This window comes from Anastrepha ludens, chromosome 2 (genome assembly GCF_028408465.1).
Source record: "Anastrepha ludens isolate Willacy chromosome 2, idAnaLude1.1, whole genome shotgun sequence".
NCBI classification, from domain to species: Eukaryota; Metazoa; Arthropoda; class Insecta; order Diptera; family Tephritidae; genus Anastrepha; species Anastrepha ludens.
In genome coordinates, this window is record NC_071498.1 from 38,712,672 (window position 1) to 38,736,608 (window position 23,937).

The following is a 23,937-nucleotide window of genomic DNA, read 5'->3' on the forward strand; positions in this document are numbered from 1 at the left end:
TACTTATAAAGTAATCATTATTGGAGAGCGCAAAAATAACACTCGAATTTTTTTTTTATCAAAAAAATATAACTCTGTGTATGATTATATTTTTTGAGCAATGCAAAAAAAACTCAGAAACGATTTCTTCTTCTTCTTAATTGGCGCTATAACCGCTTACGCGATTTTGGCCGAGTTTAACAAAGCGCGCCAGTCGTTTCTTTCTCGTGCTAACCGGCGCCAGTTGGACACACCAAGTGAAACCAAGTCCTTCTCCACCTGATCTTTCCAACGCAGAGGAGGCCGCCCTCTTCCTCTGCTACCACCAGCTGGTACCGCATCGAATACTTTCAAAGCCGGAGCGTTTGTATCCATTCGGACGACATGCCCCAGCCAACGTAGCCGCTGGATCTTTATTCGCTGCGCTATGTCTATGTCGTCGTAAAGCTCATACAGCTCATCGTTCCATCGTCTACGATATTCGCTGTTGCCAACGTGCAAAGGTCCAAAAATCTTACGCAGAATCTTTCTCTCGAACACTCCAAGCGTCGCTTCATCGGATGTTGTCACCGTCGAAGCTTCTGCGCCATACGTTAGGACGGGCATGATGAGAGTCTTGTAGAGTGTTAGTTTTGTTCGTCGAGAGAGAACTTTACTGCTCAATTGCCTACTTAGTCCAAAGTAGCACTTGTTGGCAAGAGAGATTCTACGTTGAATTTCAAGGCTGACATTGTTATCCGTGTTAATGCTGGTTCCTAAATAGACGAAGTCGTTTACAACCTCAAAATTATAACTGTCTACAGTGACGTGGGTTCCAATACGCGAGTGCGCCGACTGTTTGTTTGAAGACAGGAGGTACTTCGTTCACCACCAGACCCATTCGCTTTGCCTCTTTATCCAGTTTGGAGAAGGCAGAACTAACAGCGCGGTTGTTAAGGCCAATGATGTCAATATCATCGGCATACGCCAGCAATTCTACGCTCTTATAAAAAATTGTGCCTGAGCGATTAAGTTCTGCGGCTCGTACGATGCTCTCCAACATCAGGTTAAAGAAGTCACACGACAGCGAGTCACCCTGTCTGAAACCTCGTTTGGTATCAAACGGCTCGGAGAGGTGCTGGTGTTGAACAACGTCATCTTACATAGCCGTATTAGTTTTGCGGGGATACCAAATTCAGACATCGCGGCATACAGGTAACTCCTTTCCGTACTGTCGAATGCAGCTTTGAAGTCGACGAAAAGATGGTGTGTGTCGATTCTCCTTTCATGGGTCTTTTCCAAGATTTGGCGTATTGAGAATATTTGGTCGATGGTGGACTTTCCAGGTCTGAAGCCACACTGATAAGGTCCAATCAGTTGGTTGATGGTGGGCTTCAGCCTTTCACACAGTACGCTCGCTAGAACCTTATAGACGATATTTAGAAGACTAATCCCGCGGTAATTGGCACAAATTGCAGGATCGCCCTTCTTATGGATTGGGCAGAGCACACTTAAATTCCAATCGGCAGGCATGCTTTCATCCGACCATATTTTGCATAGGAGCTGATGCATGCACCTTACCAGCTCCTCGCCGCCATGTTTGAATAGCTCAGCCGGCAGTCCGTCGGCGCCCGCGGCTTTGTTGTTCTTTAGCCACGTTATCGCTATTCTCACCTCGTCATGATCGGGTAGCGGAACGACAATTCCATCGTCAACGATTGGGGTATCGGGATCTTCACTTTCTCGGTGACATGCGCAGCTGTCACTGTTTAATAGGTTCGAGAAGTGTTCCCTCCATAATTTAAGATTGCTCTGTACGTCAGTCACCAGATCGCCGTCTTTGTTCTTACAGGAAAACGCCCCGGTCTTGAAACCTTCTGTAAGGCGCCGAACTTTCTGGTAGAATTTTCGGGCGTTGTTCCTGTTGGCCAGCATCTCAAGCTCTTCGCACTCACGTGGTTCGGCCTCTCGTTTCTTCTTTCGGATAATACGTCTCTCTTCCTTTTTCAGCTCTCTGTAGCGATCCCACATGGCTCGCGTTGCGCCCGATCGCAGCGTGGCTCTATAGGCGGCATCCTTTCTTTCTGCGGCAGCATGACATTCCTCGTCGTACCAATTGTTTTTTCGGGCTCGCCCCGGTCTTGAAACCTTCTGTAAGCCGCCGAACTTTCTGGTAGAATTTTCGGGCGTTGTTCTTGTTGGCCAACATCTCAAGCTCTTCGCACTTACTTATTTCGGCCTCTCGTTTCTTCTTTCGGATAATACGTCTCTCTTCCTTTTTCAGCTCTCTGTAGCGATCCCACATGGCTCGCGTTGCGCCCGATCGCAGCGTGGCTCTATAGGCGGCATCCTTTCTTTCGGCGGCAGCATGACATTCCTCGTCGTACCAATTGTTTTTTCGGGAAGAGAAAAATAAAAATTGAAAGGACAAATACTAATGTACTGCTAGGTTAATGTTTTACGCTAATAAATTATATATTTTTTTTCAGCAAGAAAATGTCAAAAGTAAAGAATAAGTGGGCTCAAGGATACGTCGGAGGAAAATGAGTTTTCAACTCCCCGAGACAGGAGAAGGAGGTAATTGTGATTGTGATCTCTTTAGTTTGTTGAATTTTACAAAATTATTTTTTGTCTAAGCTATAAAAAATTAAAATTTATCTTTGTTAATTGGTGTGTTTTTGTTTCCCACTTTTATCTTGTATTCAAAAATTGAGCCACTTTTTATATATGCGTCTTTATTATTATGGTTTTCGCCATCATTATTCTTCGCATCGTCTTTCAATGCGTGATAATTTAATTAAACCCTGCGTTGAACACCTTTTTTAAAACATTCGGTTGAGCATCGTCCTGCTCGAGGAATTTTTTTAAACGGTTGTACATATCCATAAATCGATAGAAAATAAAATTTTAGGGAGCTCTAGGCAGCTCAAGTCGTTAGCTATAAGAGAAATATGTTAAATTCCCGTCCAAAGCCGAAAAAGTCTGGACCAGACCCGAGTGTCCAACTGGGTGTTATATCTTAATTTCTGGAATTTATGCTCTTTTACATATCTTCTATTTATTGCATGTATATACATATATGTATGTGTGCTGTAGTGGTGTGGAAACTGCAAAACTCCAAATTTTTGTTTAAAAAATACTCAACTACTACAACTTTTCTGGTACAACCTCACTGGCTAAAGTTATAAAAAAGGCAAATGTTGGCAGCGCTCTCTTGATAAAAAGTGTTTCGTATCTTGTTTAATCAATGATCTAAAAGATTGTGCTCTTCTGCCACAATCCACGCGATAACTCACTCGTTCAATTATCTTTACGCTTACTAAGAATTTAAACATCTTGGTCTAGCCGCAGTCATTATTATTTACAGTTTAAATGACAAATAAGAAATTGATACAGTAGAATTCCAATTATCCGGATCAATTGGGACCAGACTCGATCCGGATAATCGGAAATCCGGATAATCGGATTTGACCAAAAAAGCTATATATATAGGGAAATAAAGCATTAATAAGAACATTAAAATCACTTTACTTATTAAGCAATGAAGCAAGTAAGATTAAATATGTAACTTTATTGAAAAAATAATTTTATTTTAACATTTTTGTCAATGTAAGTGTATTAATGAACAAACTCGCTTTACTTAATCATAACTTAATAGAATAAAATAACTTACTCACTTTACTTCATTTAACTTTAGATATTAAAGAAAATAATTTTATTTAAACATTTCTGTTAATGTACGCTCTTTTAATGAAGAAACTCGCTTTTTAGCAGCTAGATCTTTCAAGCGCTTGACGACAAGAAGGTCTACATGGTCGCATTCAGATTGTCGTTCCATCCAATTTAAGGCAGTCTCAAAACAAGCAAACGCCTCATTTGCAGAAGGTCCAGCTTCTAATTCAAATGTAGAATCATTGTCATCTTCTGTGTCCACTGGGTATGATTCTTCTTTTGTACTCTGAAAAATTTCATCGTCACTCAATAATTGGAACCCAGGATCTATTGAATCAGAATGTAACCAATCTTCGATATCCTCTACATTGAACTCGGAACAGCCTGGAACTTTTGTAATCATATTCTGCAGGTTTTCCGTAGACATTGAATCAGTATCTTTATCACTTTCCTCCTTGTTCTTCAATTCTGCATTTTCTTTTTCTTCCTGTATTTGCTGTTGTGTTGAAATTCCATTTATTTTATTCCAAGCCCTCTTCAAAGTTATCGCCTTTACGGAAGTCCATGCATCAGCTACCATGTAGCAGCAATCTTTTATGTTAATGTTTTTATGATATATTAGAGTACCTTCTTCATTTTCATCAGCTAACAGTAGCTTACGAAGCAGTTGTTTTTTGTAAAGTCGTTTCATGCATTCAATGATGCCTTGATCCATAGGTTGCAGCAAACTGGTCACATTAGGTGGCAGAAAAAGAGCTTTGAAACGACCATTTTCTCTCTCAAGTAAACTTTCTGAAGGATGAGTAGGTGCATTGTCCAGCAAAAGCAATACATTCCCCTTTTTATTTATTTTCTTTTGATACTTTTTAACATCTGGAATAAAAACGTCATCAAACCATTCCGTAAACAATGCAGAAGTCATCCATGCTTTATTTTGGTTTTTATAAACAACTGGAAGCTTTTTAACGTTTTTAAAAGCTCTTGGGTTTTTGGATTTGCCAATTAAGAGTAATGGAAGCCGATGATTGCCTGTTGAATTGGCACAAGTAAGAACTGTCACGCGATCTTTGCTAACTTTGTGACCAGGAGCACTTGTTTCTCTCTTTGAAGATAAACTTCTTAAACTCGACGAAAAACGCACTTGCAAATGCTATAGTTTCTACACATTCTACACATTCAAAATTTAGATAATATAAAAAATATTAATAATAAATTATAGTCTAGAAATTCAAGTTTACTTTTCATCAATACTATGTATTTATTATTAAATGAAAAAATATTTTTAGAAATATGTAATTTATTTTATAACATTGGTGCAAGTGACAATTAAAATTTATCTCCGAAGCCCTTTTGTTTTTTGGTAAATTACTTAATTTATTAAAAATATTACAATCACAAAATTAAAACTACATAATAATTTAACTTTAAAAAATGTTAAAACATAAAAAAATTAATATATAAAAAAAAATTTTTTTTTTTTTTGACGAAAAAAAATCCGGATAATCGAATGTCCGGATAATTGGAATCCGGATAATCGGAATTCTACTGTATCTTCTATCGTTTCATTCTGTTACAGTAGGGCGCCGATTATCCGAAACAATTGGTGCAGAGAGTGTTCGGATAATCGATTTTTCGGATAAACGAACATTTGCGAAATTCCAGTTCTTTGTTGAGGATAGGGTAATAAAACACGTCATTGGATTAGGAATACATATTATGTATGTGATGCTTTTTAATTGTACACTAGAGTACAGTACATATTATGAATACACACATACACATTAAAGTAGGGATTGCACATACGGTACATAAATACATATGTCTAAACATTTTTTAGTTAAGTGACTTACATAGTTCAAAACTAATCTAAAAAAAAAGTCGAACATATTTGTTTACTTAAGTTTTGAGACTCGTTTTTTTGCCGCCAAATCTCTTAGGCGTTTTAAAGACAGCAACTGCACAGAATCGCATTCATCTTGGTGCTCCAACCATTTAATAACAGTCTCAAAGCATTTAAAGGCTTCTTCATTGAACGGACATCATTTGTTGGTTCTTCCGATGTAGGGCTAGCTTCGGATTCAACTGCTGGACAAAGCTTATTCCAGGATTTCTTTAGAGTAGTCGCTTTTACATTAGTCTACGCTTCTGCTGCCATGTAAACAGCATCCTTCAAGTTAATACCTTTGTAGATTTCAAGAATTGTTTTATCTTTCTCTTGGCCGATTAGGACACTACGAAGCAACGCTTTTCTGTAGTAACGTTTGAAGGTTTCGATCACCCCCTTTTCCATAGGTTGAAGGACTGAGGTAACATTGGGTGGCAAGAAAATCACCTTAAATTTTCCATCTTCTCTCTCAAGTGAAAGGTTTGAGGGATGACTTGGAGCATTATCAATCACTAATAAAACATTTCCAGTGTCTCCAGTTTCTATCTGATGTTTTTTAACCTCTGGAATGAATACAGCGTCTTACCACTCGATACTTGAGTGTTCATCCAAGAGTTTTTTTGGTTTTTGTAAATAAGCAGCAGTTTTTATTCCTTTGAGGCATCTTGGATTCTTAAATTTTCCTATGATCAGCAAAGGTAGTCTATGTGTGCCCGTATTGTTTCCACATACCATTGCTGTTATGCGGGATTTGCTTGCTTTGAATCCAGGCGCTGCTATTTCTTTTTTAGAGACAAGGGATTTGATCGACATTATCTTCCAGTATAACCCAGTTTCATCTGCATTGTAGACGCTACTGTCCTTATAACACTGCTTTACAAGCAACCTCTTAAAACTTTCTTTGAACTTTTCAGCAGCTTCAATGTCAGCTGACACTCCCCTTGAATATCTAGCTCTTTAATCCCATGCCTAGACTTGAATCTTTTGAGCCAACCAGTAGATGCTTTAAAATCATTGCTTTCTGCCAAGCTTTCTGTTCATTTCTAATACCTTTTCGCAAATCAAAGGACCATTTATTGGTTGACCTTGAGCATTTATCTGCATGAACCATGAGTAAACTGCAGTGTTTCATTGTTTTTCTATGCAAGCCTCCATCTTCACTGTCCAGCACGCAAGCAAATTTTGTGATAGATTCACTGTTTTTTTAATGTCAGCTATCGTTGAATTCCCAACACCAAACTCTCGAGCTAAACTTGATCCACTTGTACCTTTTTTTAATCGTTCCAAAATTTTAAATTTGTCAGAAGACTAAGCACAAATCGTTTACGTTTTCGGCACGGACCGTTAAAACAACACTGAAGTCAGTCAACGTCAATAGAGACACAAACTGATTAGACGGATCCGTACTTGTGCTAGCAGCTCGTGTTTTAATGAGAGATTGTCCAAACAAAACGGTCGGCGTCGGATGCGCTTTCGTTTCGCGTCACGTTAACACCACCGACGCTGTTATATTTAGGAACTACGATACTAACTTAAATTCATAAAGCGCGTGACAGAAAGCAAGTATGTACATATGTACAACGCTGTCAATACCTATGAATGTTCAAAATATAACATGCTATCGGTAAAGACACGGAAAATGCCAAAAGCATGATGTTCCATTGTTCTATTAATCGTTTCTATTTCATTTGTACATACTTTTTTTATTCATTATATCCGAAAAAGGCGTCATGTTTCCTTTCGGTTAACCGACGTTTCGGATGTCCGACTTTCGGATAATCGACGCTCTACTGTATTTATATGCAAATAAATAAATACAAATATGTACATAATTATATTAAATACTTATATATGTATATAAATGTTTTTGCTATCTTATCACTCACTTCGAGCCATAAGTGGATGCGATACAAATAATTCGCTCACCCTAGAGATATTGGCTCACCCGATGCTGCATAACTATCAGTACATATGTACTTATAAGTTGAATGATTTATACTTAGCTCCAAAGATTTTATATAAACGCATATACACTATAATATAACGGTTTTGTTTTGGTCGTCACATTAGCTGTCGAAGTAAGCACAAGTTTTTGACATTTTTGGCCAATTTTCTTCATTTTGGTGTTTCGCCGAGATTCGAACCTACGTTCTCACTCTGAATTCCGAAAGGTAGTCACTCACCAACTCATTCCGCCAGAGGCAAGTTTAATAACTCTAATAATTTGCAATAAGCAGATTTACAAGGCTACAACTCTTTGCCCATTTACTAATTCCACAGGGTGTTGTATTAGATGTATGCTACCTTCACAAAATTTGTAAAAGGTCTAACTGTAATCTCACATACACACACTCTACATGAGCACAATATACATATGTATGTAGGTATGCAGTTATTGCAATTCAATGAATTTTAGTGGTCTCCTCTAATTAGCAAAAATTTAATTGCTACATAAATGCATTCGAATGGCCCATCTCAAGTACAAGACGCAGCGTGAGGTTTCCCAAAGTGGTCAAGGGTATTTTAGTTTACCGAAATTTCGGCTTTAATGCATGTACGTAATATGTGGCTTTTAGTTTGAATGATTTGTGCAATTATGCCGTTATTCCGACAACAACGAGTAGCCAAAATTTATGGCTCATACACACAACTGCAACGAGTGACTGCTGTTTGCACCACTGGACAATTATTTTTAACCATAAGTAATTGTGGAAAGGCTTCCAAAATATTTTTTAATAAAAAAATAAAAAAAATAAAAATAAAAGAAGTGAATGATTCAAGGTACAAACATCTTCTTATGGCTACCGCTTTATTCTCTTGAGATATATGGTAAAATTTAAAGTCGTTTTCACATAATTTTATAATAAAAATATAAAAAATTGTATTAAAAAACATTTGCAGTGATTATAATGATTTATACGCCCTTAAACTTCCGTAGAATTTTGAAAAACTCATGATTTTTTTACATATTTTCAAAGTTTATACATTTAAAAACATGACATTAAAAGGAGTTTTCAAAATTCCTATTATTTCATGAGTTATAGCGTTTGAAAACATGGTATCTCAAGTTCTACCGAAACAATTAACTTGAAATGTGATGTGAGTCTTCTCAATATTTTGTGTGGAGCCTTTTCATGGCAGAAACACACTTGGAGGTTTGCCTGCCAAGGGGCGACCGCTACTTGTACTATCATTTGATGTTGCATGCAAGGAGAATCGAATCTGTGTACGTCCGAATGCTAGATACGCGCCAGTAATACTCTTCTCAAATAATAGGCTTACAATGAAGGGTTCATTAAAATCATAAATTAGAAAATGCGAAAAGAGGAACCAATGCCTTTAGAGAAAATAATATATAAAATACTTTGTGCTTTGGGAACTCCCGAAGATGCTGTAAAACAGATCGACTTACAATTTTCTATTTCAAAAATCATGGAATGGAATAAAAATCGACTCGAAAGATAAGATTTTAGCCGAACCATAAAACAGAGTGGAAGCCGGCACATTCGTGTTTATGAAATAAAATTTCATGTGACACTCTATTAAATACTTTCGAGAAGTCTGTGTCTATTTGAAAACCACGTTTGAATGCTGAGTTACAATATTCAGGGAAAACCAGCAAGCTTTTTGTCATTAGAATGCCGACTGACAGATTCATGTTTGTGCGGCTGTAAAATAGAAGAATAAAAAAAAGGTAATTTTTTCTTTAACTATCTGCTCGCAGAAGTTTTGAGTAAACTGCTAATTTAGATATTGCTCCATAATTGCTTATATCATAAATTTGTGGGTGATGTTCAGTTTCCAACGATCTATATGTGCACACATCTGAAGAATGATATGGATTAAATATCACACGTAAAGGCGCACAAGTAGAAAATCTTGAATTACTTAAGAAATGTAAAAAAAAATGATATTATTCGCATAAAAGTAGTTCGGGCAATAATACCATTTATGCTATCTATTTCAGAGACAGATAGGACCAAAACAGACGGAAATACAAAGAGAGTCATGATTTACTACGAAATTTGAATTGAAGAGTCTACAAAAATATTGACAAATCAGACAGTGATTGTGAAAATAACCCATTGAAATTCATACAGGTTGAAATCTTGGTACAACACTTTTTGAAACGAACGCATTTTCATGTTTCATGTCAGCTTCAAATCTTTAGAATAAAGATTTCCATTACTCAAAATATTTTTTTTTACTTAGTAAAAAGTTATTCAAAAGCAAAATTGTTTCAAATGATATTTCCCTCCACAATTTAAATTGCTACATTGCTCTTATAGGCCTTTTACTTAGTATTTGCTTCCAGTAAAAATGTAGTGACTCGACTTAAATAAACAGAGTTACTTAAAATCACCTAATTGACTTCACTTTACGCATACATAGGTATATAAATTAAACCACATTTCTAAATTGTCATATAATTAAAATATTTTTCATAGGCAACCTGTTGGAAAAAAACTTGCAATCAGAGAAAAGCAGTGATTCAGTTTGCTTACAAATTCTTACTGATATATAAAGTAACCTTTGCCAGTGACAACAATAAATACTAATAGTTGCGACCTCGATTCGATTAATTAATAGCCACACACCCAATATTTAAATATTCTTTACATCATTAAAACATGCATGCAATTACGAAGGGCAACAAGTATAGGACTACCATGAAGTTGCCAAGTCTCTTTTGACAAATTACTTGTCGACGTGAATTAAAATATTAAAGTTGTATTACATATATTGTATTTACAATAAATAAATAAAAATTAAAAATAAAAAATAACATAAATTAGGGGGAAAAAACTTAAATAAATTAAAGGAAAAAGAGTGGAACAAAATAAAATAAAATTAAAAAAAGTAAAAAAAAAAACATTTAAATAAAAATTAAACATTTAAGAAAACCGTTCCCCCTTCTTTTAGTTTCTATATTTTATTATTTCTTATTTAAATAAAATAAAACTGAAAGAGTTAATGAAATATTTAAATTTGAACAAATGAAAAAAGTACATAGATAATAAAATAAGTTAGAGTCGTTAGCTCTGTGTTTGTATTTAAATTTCGACTTATCTAATATAATTGAATAGAACAATACAAATAAAAGTAAAAAGTACTGGGTTGCCCTCATTCGTAAATCAGTATTGCGCCAACTGAGATTCAACCGAGTGATAGTTTCTCAGTGTAAACTTTCCAGATTTGAGTCACTAAATTTATTGAAAAACCTAATTTTCTTTGTTAAGTTAGATTACGGTTGTTGTCACCCCCATAAGGGTGTATAGCTTCGACTTAGAAAGCTCCCCTTCTAATTCCCGATGTGATGAAACCACTTCGTCTTTCGGATAAACAATTCGTAAAACAATTATCATATATTTTCTCCTGAAAGATGGGTCTCGCGTCAACTCAGCGACCGCTGTGCTAGTGTGCTAACGTGCAAAGTCGCGAGATCCTTCTGGCCACGGGTAGATCGGGGGTGTTCGACGGAACTTCTAAGGCTAACAAAGTAGCAGCTCTCGAGCTGCTCGTGGTAGGTATCCTTATCGGGTGTTGCCCATTAGGGGTCCATGGGGTGAGACTTGGCATTGTTTCAAGTACTTTCTGAAGAAGCTGTGGAATCATTTCAGCACATTCTTCTTAGCTACCCTGCTCTCCTCGGGCAAAGATTTAGAAATCTGGGCTCTCACGTTTTCGCTACACCTGCGAATATTGCGGGTTTAAATATCACACATCTGGTGGAATTCAGATGCTTGAAGCGGCTAATACGAACATAAATAGCCAACGTCGTCCTCTCATCCGAAGCCCCTTGTTTATATTTTCCACCTGTGTGGTTCTTTCCCTTCTCTTTAAACTTTTAAAGTGGCATCTATTTACTAGAAGCATTTAAACCCGGAAATTTTTGTGAACCTATTCCATTAAAGTGCGAAATTAATTTTAAAATTAATAATTTCGTATTATATGTTACAACGTGTAATTAGTTTTAAAATTTAAATTTTTACAGATTCAACTTTAATTTATTTATAAGAACATTAGGGTGATGCAGTTTAAAATTAAAAAGTTTACAGATAGCCTGCTTTTATCGATTTTTTTTGCCTCACCCCTCAATAGGTATACCACGGTTAAAACAATCACATATAAGGCGTGTCGCACAGAGGTCACATTTCAGATTGCCCTATGAAGAGCCAGAAAAGTAAAAATATTTTAATTTAATCTAATACCCAAAATCGATACTACTATAGAAGAGGATATCGCATGATTCAATGATAAAAGGTTTGCTCAGTAAGCAGCTTTCTCGTTCTCTCTTGACAAATCGGCTCCCTTAACAAGACACTGGGTTGCTAGCTCTAGAAATTTTGAGTAACAATGGAGAAAAAGTAAAATTTGTAAAAAAAAAATTTCATTTTCAAAATGGTCTGCCTACGAGCAACAACTCGCTAAAGAGTTCTCATCAGTATGTTCAGACTATGGTAGTATGACATGGAATACATACCGCTTAAGTTAGGACGTGATAGAGTATTTGGCGTAATCTAAGATCGATAAGTGGAGAATTTACTAAGCTTTATTTCTTGTGATGTTTTGAAGAGGTAGCATTTCCAAAGAGTTACGACAGTGAGAATAATTGGATAGTCCCGACGCGACCGATAACATTGCATACCTCATTATAAAAAAGTTGGGATTGACGGAACTTGTTTTCAATGAGCCCACCTTACCATGAATGGATGAAGTGCCCAGAGGAGACTTAGCAAAGCACAGGACCAGCATGAAAAAGCTTCTTATAAAAAACCATCTGCCTGAATCGGCTTAAAACTGTAGGATGTCCTTCCATTTGTGGAACAAGATCAAGACACGCGCTACAAATAGGAGGAGAATCTCGGCCAAACAACTAACAGAATTGTACGTGCCAATTATCTCCGCTAATAACTTTTATTCGTACCATTATTTACATTCAGCTATTAATTAAAATGAATCTTTTAAACTGTTCGCAGTTTGTTTCCATTTAAGTAAGAAAATACTTTTTTGCTACCATTTTTCCCAAAAAGGATTTAATTTGTTCCACTTTATTCACCTTCTTAAATACAACCTTTTGTAAGGGAGTGTCAAAATTCTAATGTCACAAGTGAGCAAACCTTTAATAATTGAATCATGAGGATATCGCATATGATATTTTTTTATTTTCATTCATTTTATTTTCATTTTCAAAATTTATTTTCATTTTCAAAATTTATTTTCATTCTTTGAGTTTCCGTATTATAGACCTCAAACTTTGGCACCTATGCGGCACGCGTTAAGGGGTTAGGGGTAGTCAGAATTTTCAAAAAATCGATTTTTTTTTTTTGCATTTTCTTAAAGTATAATGTTTTAAAAATATTGTGTAAAAATTTGAAGTGAATCCGACAAATACTTTTCAAGTTATTCAACAATTAACAAAGGGCGCTCGGCCGCTTCGGAGCCGATAGCAAAACTTTAAATGCGTTTTTCTCAAAACTATGTTTTTCAAACTGGTGAACACTGTAACTTAAAAACCGCTACGTAGATTTCAATAAAATTTATACAGCTTTTGAAAAACATAAAAAACTTGTGCCTGATCGAAGGATTTTTTTTTTTTCAAAAATTTCGATTTTTTTTTAACAATTAACTGTTGGTTTTTTTTTCTAAAATCTGGAAAAAATTTTCTGAGGCCGCCATTTTGTTCATTTTGAAAAAAAAAAAAGCTTCGATCCGGCTCGAGATTATCTATCAATAAAAATAATTTTTCTCATCCGATTGGTTTTAGATGAATCTGCAAGGACTTGTGATGTTCACCGCAAGGGACTTCTGGAGAAACGGGCTTCACACAAACAGCGATAACTTTTGCAATTATTCATTTTTTTTTTTTAAATTTTGGTGAAGTCAAGTTAAAACATGATGTTTTTATGCTATGTTTTTATTTTTGTTAAATAAATTAATTAAGTAGCGAAAAAAAATTCGTGAAAATCATCATTTTTTCGGGCCTCTGACTACCCCTAACCCCTTAAGCATCTCCAATTGGGACTAAAATTTATATGAATGTGAGTTATTCGACTGTAGCTGTATTGAATTTGGGTATTAACAAATTGTATTATTTTTGCTTTGAGTTTTCATAGGGTAGTCATAGGATATGGATGTTGCGGTTGCGGTTGCGGCTTATGAAATCTGATGTAAAAATGTTTTCCTAAATTTAAGGACCACCCTAATAGATATAACTCTCAACAATATATGACTTTGGAGTTAAATGATCATTTTTGGATGTGAAAATAAAGAATTTGATCAACTGAATTAAGACAATTAGTGGAATTTGCAAATATCCATTATTCAAGTTAGTTCAAAAACATCCAATAAAAATTAGCATGATTTCATGTTTTTATTTCACAAGAATTTTGGCGCAATTATCTTAAACGTGCAATAAAGTTCTTTTGCAACTAAGCTCCTTGAGCTGTATATTTATGTTTCAAAATTTTTTTTCTGCGCTAAGAAATTTGCATATATGCAAATGGTTCATTTGGGTCGATTATCTTACAAAAGTCCTTTTCCACACTAAGAAAATTTCACAATTATTTATAATATATTCCTCCTAAAATAAAGCTGGCTTTGCAGAAGTTGCAGCAAATATTATACTAACTTATTTGAATTGTTAGAAAAAATAAAATAAATCAAAAAACTAATAAAGCGCATTGTGGAAAGTATATTCACTCTCGTAATTTATCAATATTAATAATGGCTTTGTCTATTTTTAAATTAATATTGAGAATTTGCCATTACAACATCGTGAGTGGGCCATTATTATTATTACTACAATATTTAAATTATATGCCTACACACATGCACATAGATAAATTTACAGTTTAATTGAATATTTTCTCAGACTTTCCGGTTTCAATTGATGATTTAGCAACTATTGATTAAGTCGAGTGCTCGTTTTAAATGTGACGCATTTGTCAGACTTGTTGTCACTAACTTTATGACTGTCTGCGATAGTTGTTGTCTACATAAAAAATAAGTCGAACGCTAAGTATGTATGAAAATGCTCAAATAACTGTAATTTCGAGTGCAGCGTATGTACAAACCTGTATAGAGTCTATTGTAGAAACATTTTTACTTTTCCATTGTTAGATTGTTTTATCTTATCAACTCTTTGTGATATTCATTCATAAAATCCGCTCAAGCCATAATTTTGCACTAAAATGTAAAGCAATAAATTTGAGGCGTCCTTGCACAAACTATTTGAACAAGCAGAAATTTTAAAATGTTAACTGTTTAAAAATGTGAAAACAGCTAAACACGTTTAAATAAAATAATGGCGGTTTTGGTTGTTAACAAATAACTCAAAACCTGTTAAATGGATTTCCATAAAATTTCTTAGTTTATTCTTTAAATATCTGGTATAAAATTGGGCTACTGTAGAGCAAATAGATGGCGCAGCATTCAAGATATTTAGAAAAAACGTTCCCAACTATTCTCTAATATTACGCAATGCAACAAATTTGAACTTATTTCTCATGTATTAGAAAATTTCTATGTGTGTGGTACTGCTAAATTATGGCGCAAAATTAATCACCCAATAGGGGATTTACAATTTTTGCAACCGGCGTCGTGTGACAATCAAATTTGGCACTTGTGTACTAGACAGCTGCAATATACAAATGTAAGGTCAAAGCTTAAAATAAAGAGTTCTATCACTGAAAATCATATTTTTCCCCTAGTAAAAAAGTTATTCAAAAAAATTTATTATTCATGTTTTTTTATTTTTTTTTTGTTTTTCAATATCAAACTACCAAATTTTTTTCTTAAAGGACTTCAAAGTTTCAGTTATGACCCAGCATTAAAAAATTATTCTAATTCTATAAAATTACGCCACATAGCCATATGGGTGTCGAAAGGAAGAAGAATGCAAAGTAAATAAAAAAATTATTCATAAAAATCATTTAAAAAAATAAAATAAAAATATTTTTGGATATTTCCCTTCTTCCACGCCCAACTGTTTTTAACTATTGGTTAACTAATAGATGAACATTACTCAATTTGTTTCAGTAAAGTGAAAAGTGGTTGGTTAACATTAATCTAAATAATATTTAATTTATGAGTACCACAACGGTTCAAAATGGTTTTTGTCGCAATTTTTGTGGAGGGGATCCTTATAAAATCTTTAAGCACATTGAAGGACGAAAATTAAAAAAAAAATAAAGTTTCCAATTTTTGAAATGGAATTTTAATTCTTTTGATTTTCTTATTCCATTTGATGCCACATGTTTGCAAAAGTGGCGCCCAGTCGGTACTTCTCTTTTATGCCAATTTTTACATTTGTCAAGTAGACAGATGTACAACTTTACAAAATAGAACAATGCGTTAAAATTAGCAAAACTTATTTTGCAAGTGCTCGATTCGTATTTTTTTGGTGGAAATAAATGACCGAATGAGTCGACAATTGAACGATAAAAAATTTCAAAAAAAAGGATCTATCAAGGATAGAATAAGGACTGGCAGACCAAAATTGGACGTTCTGTTGAGAATTTTGCTGCTGTAGTGCTAAGTGTTGCTGAACAACCTTCAACATCGACATCTCGACGTTTTAAACAATTAGGCATTCATGAATCGGCGAATTTTACCTGCAAGCCCAGCTACCACATCGTGGATATTTAAATGATGTAATTTTTCAAATACATGCAATTGTTAAAATCCGTTTTTTCTAATATTTTGAATAAAAATAGTGAAATATGAACCAAACTAAATCTGCACAGGCTTTTTTAAACTACGTCTAGGCGCTTCTTTGGAAATACCCTTTGGAATTAGGATAATTATTTTAGTGCCGGTTAATAACTGAAACTTAAAAAACATCTTGACGTGATGGTGTAAAACTAAAAACTCAGATTGAATTGCACAATTGAGCTATATCATCACGCATATATAAAATTTATCATGTGTGAGAAGTACTGTTGTATGGCGTTGCATTATCATAACGACAAATGAATTTTTGTTTTCTCAAAAGGTTGTTAAATATACCAGCTGATATATTTCAAGGCCCTTTATATATAAATTTGAATAATATTAATAATAATAAATAAGTTTTAAAATTTAGTAAGCGAAATGCAAATAATCCTTCGATTTTTTTGAAACGCTGGGTAATGTTCGAGCATGTCTGTTCGTTTCTTTCGCTAGGCAGCTAAGCTCAATAGAGGAGAATCACCGTGCGCGCCGCTACTAAAATCGCCATATGTTAAAAACTAACAAAGTTGTCATGTGTTTATTTTATTATATTTTAAATGAAAAGTGAACTTTAACGGAATATCATTATGCATATTTTGATGTTTTTTTTTATGGTTTTCCAGGAAAAATTGTCTTTTTCACAATAGTACTAAATTAAACTTCACATCAATGATCTGATTTTCAGCATGATTTTCTGATTTTCAGCATTTTAAACTGTCTCATATAAGAGTATTATTTCCCAAAGTTAAAAAAATCGAGACACTAGTTGCTTTTTGCTTTTTTTATGGAGTCTTACCGAGTTAGGTCTAAATTCAAGCGAAAGTAAAAAAAAACTGACCCTGAAAAATAACCTCAAATGGCCTTGTTTGAAATGCTTCTTGAAAAGGTCTCACAAAGTGGTAGTAGAAAGTTCTCAGAGAAGGAGTGAATTTAGAGCTCTGATGGTCATGGTGACATTTCTGGAAACTGCGAAACTGACGTGCAGGCTAGACAAAGGACCTGTGAGGTAGTGTGACCGCGAAAGGAGAGGATCGGGATCCCCTTGACAACCTGCGCTCTACTCCTGGAAGGATGGGCTTTGCTCCAACTCAGCGAGCGCTGGGCAAGTACACAAACGTGTAAGGTCGCGAAGTCCTTCTGGCCACGTTTGGATAGGAGGCGTTCGAAGGATGTTCTGAGGATGACAAAAATGTCATCTCTCAAATTTCGTGGGCATCCTCACGGGGCACTACCCACGGAGTATACACGGGGTATTACTTCGAGTTCTTTTTGTGGCAGCTGTATGGAGGATGAGGTGGACTCATCTCAGCACCTGTTCCTTAGCCGGCTCGCTCTTGCGGATCTAAGATTCAAGCATCTTGGTTCTCACTTATTTTCTGCGCCTGCTGATATGGTAGGTCTTAATATCAAAAATCTGATGAACTTCATCAGCAGCATAAAACGGCTAACACAATCGCAAATTAGTCACTGTTCATAGTCCACAAATACTGAACCCTCCCCTCCCCTCTCCTTTTCGTCCTATTGTTTTTTCCTTCACCTTTTTTTCGCCTCTTGCAATGGTATCACAAAGGATAAACCAAACTTCCTTCGTCCAAGTGGGCTCACTCTCTGGGCAACCATTAGTACCTAATCTAACCTAGAGATCGGACTAATTACGGGACAAGATTCATGAGGATGACATGTGGCCACCATAGGCATCATCAACAATCCATTGTGTACATCTTGTTTGAAGGATAACGATTATATAGAGCATATCCGCTAACGCTGCCCGGTTTTCGCCAGATTTAGATGATACATTTTCGGCTCGCATGTATTGCGAATGGATGAACTGCATTCTCTTTCCCTCGACAAACTGCTAAGATTCATAAAAAAATCTAGGAAGCTTGCAGTGGTGTTGTGAATCCTCACCCAAACTGTCTCTGCCTATCCTTTTAAATCTCTTCTCTTATCCGTAATTGCAATTGGCATATTGCCTAGGTACTTGGAAAATTTGTCGGTCATCCACAGTTACATATCAAATAAGAGATAGCAAAGAAGCCGGCATTACCAGTTTCGAAAAAAGTTTCACAAAATTATAGATTTTTACTCTGTCCTAGCTGTAACCATTTTACTTTTTCAGGCAGTACAGAAAATGGAAAGTGATAAAAGCCACTTTAACATTAGAAATAGTTTACTTGAATACTTAGGTAAGAAAAGAGACCTCAATATTTTTTCTTCTGTTATCTGTACAGACGGAGTCATCAGCCAGTACTAAATATCTCTGAATTGTGGAAAAACAGTGTCGTGTGTCGTGTAAAAGTAAGCTTTAAATATAAAAATAATTTCAAAATTCCCAGCCGACATTCTGCATTTTGACATAGCAAATTTTTCTTTGTTAACAACAAAGCTTGCTATGTTGACACTAAATTCGTAAGCCTAACAGACGTCACATAAAGATTTATTTTTTTATTAGTGCAGAGAAGCGAATTGAGTATCTATTATTGTAATATACTGGATTGTTGCTCATTTATGATGCGTTTTACTGCTTCTTGTTGGCCGGATCAAGAGGTCACGACTAAAAAATTTCCAACGTGTCGAAAATACACATCTTCATAGACATTACGCAACTATTTTCTAAGGAAATGTTCATGTCTACTAAATCGTGTTTTAAACAGGAAATTTAAAATACTGCAATAACATTTTATTGCACATTCTCGAGAGTGTGCCAAATTTCTTGGTGATTGGTGGCAAAAGTTAAAGTTTGGCTTGCGAATTTTTATTTAACAATTGTATAATAGATATCTGCACATTGACCTTAATTGTCCTGATGCGAGTGATCAAATTGAAAAACAGCTAAATAATAATAATATGGTTTTCACATCTTTTTAATGCATTTCGGTCTATATACAAATTATTCTAAATAATAACAACAGACACTTATTTAATAATACCAGATTAAATATGAGTCTATACTGGGGACCGGACAATGTTAACAGGCGTTAAATATTGTTTTGTGCCCACTTAAAGAGCGGGTGTAAATTGCATTTTGGGCGGATTTGATGATTTTTATATATAATATACAATAATTAATTTGGGAGTAATCTTGGGTTTCACTTTTAAGTTTCCTAGTCATTTGAATTTGTCATGACCCAATCGTATAGTATGCTTGCCTTCATTTGGCGTTTTGCTTCTGATTTTACGGATCCATACACTTTAATGCCAGTGTTTACTGGCGATGAGTGTAACAGTTTGAGAGGATAGGGATCAGAAAACGAATAACTACAGTCGAACTTCGATAACTCGAACTATGACATGCCACAAAAAAAAATCGAGCTATCAAGATTTCGAGTTATCAAATATAATATACATATGTACATGCATACATAAAAATCCATAAACAAAATAAAACCTGATGGAAAAATAAAACAATCCATAAAACTCAAGGGTTAGCAAACAATTTTATTGATAAAACAGATTGAATGTGTATATTTTAAAATTATATACTATACATAATTAAGAACATTGTATGAATAGATGTATAGCTTTCATTCGTTTAAAGTCGGTTATTTGGGATTGACGAGAGGATTTTTTATTACGATCTTAAAAAAAAGCTTCAATATTATTTAAACCATTGTACAGAGAATCGGTTGTATGTTCATTGGTTTTTAAATATGACCGAATTTTCAACTAGCTGGTTGCAGCATATCATCTTGCAAATCATCTTCTATATCACTTTCGCTATCATGCTCAAATTCGGATTTAGATCCCAATAGCTCCACAATATCTTCATCTGTGGGAAACTCTGAAGTAGCAATATCGTCATCCACATGCATAAAATCATTAAACGTGACACCTTCTGTACCTTTGGTATTTTGCCAAGCTTCATATTCATTCTGCAGTTGAATTTCTTCCTTACTCCTTTCTTTTATGCGTTCGCTTATAAAAACCAAAGGAATGTCATCTTCTTCCTCCCATTCAGAATATTGACCGAAGCCGGCTTTTCTAAAACAATTAGAGATGGTTTCAGGCTTAACATCGATATTGCATGCATTAGTTATTAATGTAATGTTAAGATTTTTGTTTACTTCAAAGCATTTTATAGTATTTTTTTTAAGTTCTGCGACGATAATGACATTTTCAATTTTGTATGACACCTTGATCGAATGGTTGTAATTTTGATGTCATATTCGGGGGAAAAAGTGCAAGTTTGATAAACTTTCATCTCTGTCGGATGTCTTTAGGATGGGCTGGCCAGTTGTCAATTAAAAGTAGAATATTTCTTTCGGCTTTTCCAAATTGTTTGTCTAAGTAAAGAAGCCATTCTTCAAAAAAGGCTCCCGTCATCCACGCCTTTGAATTTGCTTTATAGTCGAGAGGTAACCATTTAACACCTCTAAAATAGCGGGGTTGATTACTTTTACATATCAAGAGTAATTTCAATTTTTCTCATCCATCCTTGTTTGCGGCAATCATCAAGGTAACACTCTGTTTACTTTCCTCCATGGCATTTTTGGTTTTTAAAAGTTAAGGTGTTATCTGGAAGACATTTAAAGAATAAGCCCGTCTCGTCTGCATTGAATACGTCCCGTGATTGATAACCTTGCAATGAAACCTATAGCCTATAATAGCAGACGCACGTAGTTTTAACATATAAAAAATGGTGATCTTTAATCTGAGATCAATAATATTTTTGTTGAATTTAAATGAAGTGGATAGTAACATACGGGTACCAAGTTTGGGTGAGTTTTATTTGAAGTCGTTATAGCTGTGGAAAAACATTAAATGCACATCACAAATTAGTGGAGGAGCTTGGCTAACAAAGGGGACCTATACAAATACATACCTACATCAAAGTACATACTTTTACAGCACCACACGCAGATACACCACAGTAACCTAACCTCTTTGTCAAAATTTTTACTTGCCTCGTATTTTTTTCCTGAGTCCATAATTTGCATCAAATTGGAGCAATTTTGCACCATTTATAACCGAGCTATCGCATTTTGTGCTAAGGTAGTATTCAAAAACCTATAGAAGGGAAGTGGGCGCGATTGATCGCTTTCAACCATAAGGTTTCTAAGGTAGTAAGATAAATAGTGGTATGTGTACCAAGTCTAATTGAAATATATTAATGCTTGCAGGAGTTTTCGTGTTCCAGGACAGATTCGACTGAATCGACTCCCCTCACGATTCTGAGCATTTTGGAAATCTATCTATTTCGATTACTTTGTTACGCGAAAAAAAAATAATACATTCATGCGCATGAGCGCGGGTATAAAAAATACCAGAAATAGGTAATTAAGAAATGAAAAGAAAAATGTTATTTTCTGTTCATTTTTTATTTGAATGGTATAATATGACTTCTTTTAATTTTAATGAACTACTAATTACTGATGAAACAAATACAAGAGTTACTTAAAGAAACATAATCTAATTAATAATCAGTATTTAACAGTTCTGTATTAAATATTGAATGAAAATTTACATTTTTTTGCCAGTAATGCATTCAGCTTTACACCAATTTGTTTTGCAAATATGCGAATGATCAACTTTCCTACCAGTAACTAGTTCGAAACCACATGTCGTATATTTACGAAAACCACAAAACTCCCTTCAAGCAGCCACCCAACATATTTGTTGCAGTAACCTCCATGAGCCGTATTAATTTTCATTCCATTCATTCATACCACTTGAACCGTGCCCATATTTTTTCCAACATATCAAATCCAGATCAAACACTTGTGCAAACACATTAAGTATATTAAAAATTCCTTACAAGTCACGTTTTTTAATCTTACATCGATTGCACTTACCTGAAAAGTGTATACGAACAAATGAAATGTGGGTGGTATTTGAAAGAGTGTGAGCAAAAATGTCCAAATAAATTGCCACCTGCCATGATGACCAACAAAATTTGAAATAACATCGCTATCGACATCTTGACTTAAGTCTCCATTAGCTGGCGGCACGCATTCATTTACAATCGTTTTTAGTGAGTCCTTTTTCAAATCCTCCGAGTAACGACGAAAATCTAAAGCGATCACACTGATTTCCGGCGTACGTGGCTTAGTATCACGATAGCCGCCATATAAATTCGTATCAATACTACCACGCGAATTTCGACCATTCAAATTACAATCGAAATTCAATGAACCACGTCGCAGAACGCCGCTCATTTTGAAAAATTTTACGTTGTTAGATTTTTTAAAAACTGATTGTAATTTTTAATTTAATATATTAAATTTAGATTAATTATTTAATATTATTAATTTATTTTTTTTTTTTTGTTTTGAAAATCCTAGATTTCTGTTTTAAAAATAGCGTTAGCCACTTCATGCACTTGTGCCACTCTTTGGTTTTCACTTTTAAGCCTTAGATGTAACAAATATTTACAACTGCAATTAGGCCTCTTTGGCGCACTTCGGCCATTCACTACAGATTTATTTGAAAGCAAAGGATTTTCACTCTTTTGTTTTCGTTTTTAGCGATTTTTTATTGCACCGTTCTTTACCGTGTTTCGCACTGTGGCGATCTAACTAAATTTTACCAACTGTGCTGATATTATACTACAAGCTAATCAACAAAAGCAGCAACGCCACTTAACATGCATGTTTAAGTGGTGATAACAGTATGCTGTTAGTAACAGACAATATCAGTTGACGATAAAATGCACTGATTCGTAACATTCCATATCATTCATCCTTTTAACAGTTGGTGAGTTAACAGCGCTATTGCAACATATTTGCCGTTGTGGTTATTTCTGTTAACTTTTTGCTTTTACTTGTCTCATTCAAATAATGGCCGTTATTAGCGGTGATCGCTAAAGCTTTTAGTGCTTTTACTTGGTAGCTGTTGCCAGCTATAAATTATATTTTCATAGTAAAAACTAAAGTTCAATGAAAACGTTCATAGCTGAAACAAAAATTACAATTATTTTAGCGTATAGCAAATTGTTAATAAGAGATTCGAATTTATTTTTATTTTACTTATTTGTTTATTATTTAGTAAGTCATGAAATAAAAAGTTTCTTGCAGACTGTTCTATGTAGAAGTAAATAGAAGAAGTAAGAGCATTTGGAAGAATTATATATATATATATGGGGGACATCAGAATTCGTTTTAGAGGTATGATTCCTTCGGCAAAGTTTCTTATTTTGATCCCTAGAATATGATTTTCACAGAGCAATGGGCGATTTTTTTGCCTCCCCACAAATCGACCCGGCCTAATATATATATGTAAGAATTATATGTATATACTAGCAAACCCAGCCCCCTTCGCTGGGCACACTAAAATAGAATAGATATGGTTTAGAACAGAAAATATATGATTTTCATATTATTTATTTCTTTATTCTTTATTCAAGCGCTTTGGCATAAACAATATTTTTTGTTTTTCTATTTGTTTTTGAGTAAATATAAAATATAAATTGAAAATCAGGAAAAAAGAAGATTGTTTTTAAATTTCAAATCAACGCATATGAATAAACAATCGTCTTTTTTCCTGATCATCCATGAATTTTTCGTTTCAATTTATATGTTTTATTAAGCATTGGAGCTTTTTTAACCATTATCCATTTATATTTTTCAAAAAAAAAAAAACGAAAGAAATTTTTTTTTCCACGAACACATAATTTCATTCGGATTTCACATTAAATTCTCAAATTTCGTAAGAAATTATTCACTGTTCCAAAATCCACTCCAAAAAAATTCACAAACAATTTTTACATGTTG

The 23,937-nt window shown here is 34.6% G+C and overlaps 1 protein-coding gene across 1 annotated transcript in view; it reads right to left on the reverse strand.

Annotated features, from left to right (window-relative positions):
• Nucleotides 1–22,743, reverse strand: part of LOC128869023 (organic cation/carnitine transporter 2) — an 89,943-nt gene extending 67,200 nt beyond the window's left edge. Inside the window, exon 1 of the mRNA XM_054111614.1 lies at nt 22,021–22,743. Coding sequence (XP_053967589.1) covers nt 22,021–22,383 — 363 coding nt within the window. The 5' untranslated portion in view covers nt 22,384–22,743. The remainder of the gene's footprint in view (nt 1–22,020) is intronic.
• Between the last annotated feature and the right edge of the window lie 1,194 nt (nt 22,744–23,937).